General features: G+C 37.2%; 1 protein-coding gene across 6 annotated transcripts in view; it reads right to left on the reverse strand.

The window, feature by feature from the left end:
* Nucleotides 1-7,500, reverse strand: part of LOC144978066 (rho GTPase-activating protein 190-like) — a 96,006-nt gene that overhangs the window by 62,050 nt on the left and 26,456 nt on the right. For all 6 annotated transcript variants that reach the window (XM_078923587.1, XM_078923583.1, XM_078923582.1 and 3 more), the window contains exons 2-6: nt 5,782-5,946; nt 4,973-5,113; nt 3,505-3,643; nt 1,726-2,404; nt 384-608 (exon numbers count right to left, since the gene is read on the reverse strand). In XM_078923587.1, the coding sequence (XP_078779713.1) occupies nt 384-608; nt 1,726-2,404; nt 3,505-3,643; nt 4,973-5,113; nt 5,782-5,904 (1,307 nt within the window). In that variant the 5' untranslated portion in view covers nt 5,905-5,946. The remainder of the gene's footprint in view (nt 1-383; nt 609-1,725; nt 2,405-3,504; nt 3,644-4,972; nt 5,114-5,781; nt 5,947-7,500) is intronic.

Here is a 7,500-nt window from a genome sequence, read left to right on the forward strand (position 1 = left end):
TCTTAAAATCCAACCGTGGTGTAGTGGTTTAGCACTCCACTTAGTAGTCAGTAGGTAAAAAATTACCCCAACAGGAAATTGAGTATAATTCAAAAAAAAAAAAAAAAAAAAAAAAGAAAAGAAAACACGCAAGCCACCAGGATATGATAGTAAATTGTCTATCAAAAGTGAGTAGTTTTCTTAGTGGGGGTGGGAGTCAACAGACTTTGGCATTTTTTTGAGTGTTTTGGCATTTTTTGAGTCTTCCCCTGGCATTTTGTTGAATAATAATCTGGCAACCCTGCTTGGGGTCAATTCATCTTCTAAGCATTTCATACGACTGTCCCATTTACAAGACAAGACAGAGTCCATTGCCAAATCAATGAGATAAAAGTTCAACCTACTCCATCCTCCTGTGCTGGGCCTGCAGCTCGTTGAGATGATCAGAGAAACACATTTCAGCCTCAGCAGAATTGAGCAGGTCAAAGGGTATCCTGGCCTCGTCCGGGTCATCCAGAAAGGAGTCGACTTGTTTCCAAGAGTAACAGCCTTCCTCTCCTTCCACCATAACAAAGTGGTGGTCAAAGTCTGGGTGTTCTCTCAAGACACGACGGACTGTGTTCCAACCCCTGTAAAAAAAAAATTAAAAATTATGTGTGTTGATGTGTGTTAATGTCTGTGACAAAGAAAGAATAATATTAGTTTTCTGAGGTTATCTGATCAGAGAGATGGATGGCGTACCATGATCACCGATATCTGGCATAGACTTGGTACTTGAAGAAGAAGAATGTCTGTTAATCTTAATTATATTTATTCCTAAACATTTTTTTTTTCCTCACTTATTCCATGTTCAAGTACTAAAGACTTACAGACGACACCATCTGATCTAACTCAGTCAACAACCCTTGAAAAAAAAAAAGATGTGTGTTGATATTTTTTTTAATCCCTAAACATTCTTTTTTTCCATTCTCCATTCCCTCACGTTCAAACACTAAAGACTTAACAGATGACACCATCTGATTCGCCTCAATCATCAAACTTAAAATCAGTTTTAGTTTTTTTTTCCTTTTAAATAAAAATTTTAAGAACAATAAAACAATAAAATATCAGCAACAATCTAAAATTCAAGATTCAAATAATAATTTTATCAAATTGCTCCTTTAGATTGTTCTATCAGAATGCATGTAACTGTCATTCCATTTTTATTTTTTTAATGAATAAAAAAAAAAAACTATTTTTAGTTTTTAAAATGTCTCCAATAACTTTGGTTGAAAAATCAGAAGCTAAAGATGAAAAATATAAAGAATCAATTTGGCTCTTATAAACTGAATTTAAGGATTTTAACAATATCAGTGGCAGGCTTGAGCAACTGTCAACTGTTAATTGGTCTTATCAGACCATCCACAACAACAATAACAGCAATGGTAAGAATTACCTCTAATACAATAACATTAGCAACGATGAACAAAGCAAGTGTAAACAAATCAAACACAATGCATCATCAGCATTTCTTCAATTACGGAGGTTAAATGAAAATTGAAAATATAAATCTTATCATCATAAATGTAAATGGCTAAGATTGATATTAAAAGGAGTATCTAAATACTATAATTGTGAAATACCCCCTTCACCCCACCCCCCCCTCCTCCATCCCCACAAACCCACAATCAGACATCTTTATGTCACCTGGCCAACATACACACAAAACAATAAATAAATAAATAAACCAACATCACGTGGACTGACCTTTCAGGAAGACACTCCAAGGACGGTATGTAGTGCTTCAACAGCTGGGGCAAAGTCCTCAGATAGCGGTTCTCCTTGGCTCGTATATGTTCATCCCTCAACCTCTTCGTGTGAGCTCGAAACTCTTTCTTTGCTTGGTCCGAGCCGAAGAGCTCCACATAATGCACAAAATCAGAATGAGGTTCCAGTTTTCTCCGGTACGCGTTCCACATGGATTTAGAATCAGACACTATGTTTCGTAACAGATTAAGATATGCCTCCTTGGCAACTTTTAACACTTCATGCCTTTGCTTTCTTGCCTCGACAAACGGCAAGATTTTAGTCCGGGCTTTTGTTTTATCTATAAGATGAGCTAACAACATGAAAGCAGCTTCGGTGTTGATGTTCTCATGAGCCGACGTTTCTACGAGTGGAATACTTCCTTTGAATTCCTTGCGATTGAGCAGTTTCTCCACTTCTTTGACGTACTCAGGACACAACGAATCTCCTTTAGTTGTGGCCAACACCACAGGCTTCTTCAATTTGAGGATATTATTAAGTAGAGCAGCCACAAATTCCACCTGCTTTTCAATGACTCGTTGCGGGACCTTACTAACGTCAAAGCAACAGACAAAGCCATCCATGAGTAATTTCCCCTCGGGCATCACCTCTTGAGGGTAGGCACTGTCCGTTTCCATACCTGATGATGATGAAAAATAACAATAACAGCATTTAGGTGCGACAATGAAGCATGTCTGGTGACATTTTCAGAGACATACAACAAGACACTTCTACAGGTCAAATATATAAATGTCCAGATTTTCCCATCTTACCACTCTCAATGTACTTCATACTGGATCAATTATTTTAAGAAAAATTTTTTAAAAATTCCGTTTCATGCAATGCAAGTTGCCTGTTAAGTACCCTAATTTAATTGTTTAGGACAAACTATGAGCTCTCTTAAAACAATATGACTCTATATGGCCATGTCATCACACAGAGGTCAAGGCAAAAAGCATTAATCTTTACCATTTTAATTATTTTTCATAAATTTATTTTGTTTGTTGTTTTGTTTCTTTTTTTAACAACTAACTTTTATCAGAATCTACAACAGGCAACAAACGAAAAATCTGTAATTTTTTACCCAAATTTGTATCGACCGAAGAAGCATGATTTCTGCCTTATCGGTCATCATTTTAAAATGATTTAGAATTGGTAATTCAATTTGACATGTATGATCTACATGGGTGCTAGTACCAAAGGAATCAAAATGCCTGCAGAAATTTCTGACCACTCAAAAAAGTCTGCTCTCCAGTTACAATTTACAGAGACGCAGACTTAAAATTGTGCTCACATGAATTTCAGGCACCGTTCGGAAGAATTTCAATAGAGTAAATCTTATCTTTTTAGAACTGAAAGAAAGGTAAACACAATGTCCAATACAACCCCAAATCTCCGAAACCTCTCTGTGGTTGTTGTAATTGTGGTGATGATGATGTGGTGATTGTTGTAGTAGTGGTGGTGGTTGTAGTAGTAGTGGTAGGAATGGCGATGTGGTAATTGTAGTAGTAGATAATAATGTGAAATTGAATGTAAGCTTCAATTTAATTACAAAAACATATCAAATGAACGTTTCGGGTTTCCCCTTTATCAACAAAACAGGATGAATAAAACACCACAGATGAATGAGATGATGTGGTAGTGGCGTAGTTAAGATGAATAAACAGAACCTTGGTTGTGGAATATACGGACTGAGAAGCCTTAATCATCTCGTCAACAACATAATGAAATGTTTCTCACCTAACTGATCTTTACAGATGTATTTGAGTTTCTCAGCGCTGGTCACCCTGGGTTGAATAGCCCTCTTGGTGTAGGTCTCTGTCCGGGCTGTCTTGAAGGGGGAGAAGCTGACATCGTCAATAAACTCCGTCTGCTCCACCTGGGACACACAAGATTCAATAAAACAATCATTAAATCAAACTAAATAAAGGAGGACAGAAAGAGATTGAAACAAGAGAATTTTTAAACTTTATCTTTGCGGCTATGTGGGCTTGTGGTATGGCAGTCGCTTTCAGAGATCGGAAGGTTCTGAGTTCAAGCCTCGCTCAGCACATAATTGAGTCCTTCGAAAAGGCTTTTTACTCACATTATCTCACTGTACTCAGGTGTAAAATGAGCACCTGGCAGTTAATAGCGTTGTCTCTGTCAGAAAAAAATTGTAATATGGCTCAATTTTTGAGGGTTTTTTTAATAAATTGCAATATCCACTAAACATGCCCAAAGCGCTTTATAAGACTCTTATTAAGAGTCTAAGTTTTTAAGCCAACAGCAAAACTTAACATGTAGGATTAGACATGACCAATACAAGCCACTATATTACAATTGTATTTTTTGTTCAACAGAGACAATGCTTCTACCAGTCAGGTACTCTTTCTACAAAGATTTGAGAAACTGTGTATAAAACAGTGCCAGTAAAGCAAGCAAGAAAAGTACAAGATAAGAAAAACATCCAAAAAAATCACGTAGATTTTTTGGAATGGTTTTTTTATAGCATTTTTCTTTCTTGCTGTACTGGCACTGTTTTATACCATATTTTCTCAAATCTTGATCTTACACCAGTGCCTGCTCCCTAAGTTGTCACTTTGATATAATAAAATAATAATAATAATAATGGTATAGATTTATAGTGCACCAAATATCCCTTCATCAGGAGGGCTCTGGGCGCATAACATAGATTAACTTAATCATTAAGCCCTAACACAGTACACGAACAACGCTAATTATACACATAATCAAAAGAAAGCCTGTCGGAATAAGAGTTTCTTCAATCGACGCTTGAATAAAACAATATAATCATTTTACACTGAAGTACAGTGAGAGAATGTGGGTAAGAATTTGCCGTTTTTTGTTTTTATTTAAGAAATCAACTTTGCATTGCCAACACCGTGATTCAAACCAAGGACATTCAGATCAGATCAGTGGATTCCAAGAAAACATAATTTGTAACTGACCAAAGAATTAAAAGAAAGTATGGGAGTTTGCATTAGTAGTCAGTAGTAGCGTATGGCTACACCTCCAAATTATGTTTGTCGATCCATGATGTCAGGTCATCTCCGGCATCAAAGATTGTTTCGTACCCCCCTTCTAATTTTGTTACTGGGCATTGCAGGACCACATGATCGATGGTTTGACGTGCCCCTTTGCAGTATTGGCAGATTGGTGAGTCAATGAGTCTCCAATGGTCAATATCCCAAATCTACAAACTCACCACTTGGAAGGTAAAGTTGCTGCCATCATCCGTCTTGACTACGGATCCCCAGTACAAGAAGTGGTTGTTGTTGATGACACGGCCAGCAAAATCACTCTGGCTAAGCACGGAGATGTGTTCGTGGTAGTATCCATCTGCTTCCTGGAAGAATAACAACAATGAAGAAGTTATTTTCAATTACATAGAATTTTTTTTTTTAACTTGAGCTTTTATGTTGAGAGTGCAATGCCCTTATATGGGCCTAAAGCAAAACAAAAAGATACCATTGGCTCATCTATTAGAATTATTAAGACATCCATAAAAGTCTATAAGTTTTTATAAGTCAATATGAGGATGTCAGGATCAAAAGACACTAAGTCCCATTTAGCCTGTTTTGAGAAAATCAGGAAAAACTATAATCCATGGGGTACACAACAGGTTCAACAACTAACTACTGGGATGCCATCATCTTGCCAGTCATCAGCTCGCTGGTGTCTTTGTCACTATTCCAACCCGTAACAAGCCCCTATAGAATCATTCCGATAGATGATGACTCATACTTTCATACAAACTAACTGTGTGTGCTCAATGGAGCCCCATATCATAAAGTATTCTCCACAAGGGTCTTTCTCCCCAAATTAAGGGGAGGTGATCCTCCTACTTTTATTTTAAAGTAACTTCCATGACCTCCTCCATTCAGGCATACAGTAGACTTATTACCATTTGATCCTGACCTACTCAAATGTACAAGAGTGGTTTGTTTACAATGACTGACACTAACACTAACAGCCAAACATTACATCAGTCCATCCATCCATCCATCCACTGACCTGGTTCAGAAATCGGTTGCACAGACAAGACTTGCCCACTCCGTACTGCCCCTTCTCCTTCTCTGTGCCTGACAGGCCAATGACACTCACGTTGAAGGTTCGACCCTCCAACCTCCGCGCCATGCCTTGCTCCCAAAGCCGTTACATCTTAGACGCACACAGTGTCTGTGAAATGGAAAATATAAATATAATTACTTTTTAAGGGTTTTACGGCGCTTGCAACACATTAAGGTCATATCAACGCCAGTAAAAAGGTAGAAAATGGGATAGTAAAAAGTTATAGAAATACAATTAAATCACAAAAGAAAAGGTAAGACAAAGGGAAATTGGTTCAAATAGGGAACAGATGTAGATTCCAAGAGCACACCGTCAAAGTACTTAGTTTGAGATCACCTAAAAGTCTCATCCAGACACAGGCACAGGTCCCCACTAAGAGGAACACACTCAAATGTTTACCAATCATATAATATAATATGTAAACTAAACATAATACAATGAATAACAGAGAGATGATTTACAAGGAAAAAAATATCATCTCCCAAAACTATAACTATACATTCGACTGTTTTCCTCGTGAGGGTCAGGACAAAACTAAGTAATCCCATTCCAAGACAACGATAGGAAACAATTGGAAAACGGGTATGGGGGGATAGAAGACATAGCATGTACCTCCCTGCCCACTATGGGAGGTCAGGATAAATATAATTACAAGGTGCTGTCCAAAACATGGAGAGAAAAAAGTTCAAGCCACAGAGCCAAGTCTGTCCTTGATATCATCCCAAGTCAGTAAAATATCTACTTGCTTCTCAGTCAAAACTATAAACTTGAGTTCCTATATAGCGCAATACCACAAAATCAAAAACATGCTCAAAGCGCTTTACAAAGGGTCGCTGATCAACAGCAACACGTAACATGTAGAACGAGACACAACGCCTGTTAGGTGATATTACAAATTTTCCGACAGAGACAACTATGTTGACGGCCAGGTACTCATTTTACTCCTGGTATGGTGAGAGAATATGGGTAAAGAGCCTTTTCCAAGGACTCAATCTAGGTTCGAACCCAGGGCCTTCTGATCCAAAAGCCGAGTGTCATACCACAAGACCACATGACCGGTAACATCTACACTACTTGCTTCTGAGTCAAAAGTACGACCCTGACCTATTGATCAACGCCTTTTTATACTGGAATTATGTCGCAAACTGAATTGATGGATTCCAGGATAAAAATCAAGAAATTTAAATCTAAATCTGAATTTTGTTACTTTGGCTCCAATTATTTTTTTTAATCTGAAAAGGGACGGACACATTCAGAGCTTTTACTTTTAGCTTTGTTAATAATATTGGTGGTGGGGAATTTTAATTTCTGGGGTGACAAAAGACTTATAAATGTAGAGACTTTGATCTGATTTTTAAAATCCAAATTTGGTCAAATTTGGTCAACTTTGGCTCAAAGAAAAAAGAAAAAAAAATTCATAAAATATATAATTATGACCATTTAAGAAATAATTAAAAATAATCCAGATTATTTTTTTATAAAACCTATATCATGATAAAACGCAATATTTTTACTCTTTTGTGTGTGTGTGTGTGTGTGTGTGTATGTGTGTGTATGTGTGTGTGTGTGTTGTTTTTTTTGGGGGGGGGGGTTATTTGTTGTTCTTTTGCTGTTTTTTATTTTGGTTTTGGGGGTTTGTTTTTGTTTTGGGGGTTTGATTTT

Source organism: Berghia stephanieae, chromosome 8 (assembly GCF_034508935.2).
Source record: "Berghia stephanieae isolate SIO BIC M18660-M18661 chromosome 8, UCSD_Bste_1.3, whole genome shotgun sequence".
NCBI lineage: Eukaryota > Metazoa > Mollusca > Gastropoda > Nudibranchia > Aeolidiidae > Berghia > Berghia stephanieae.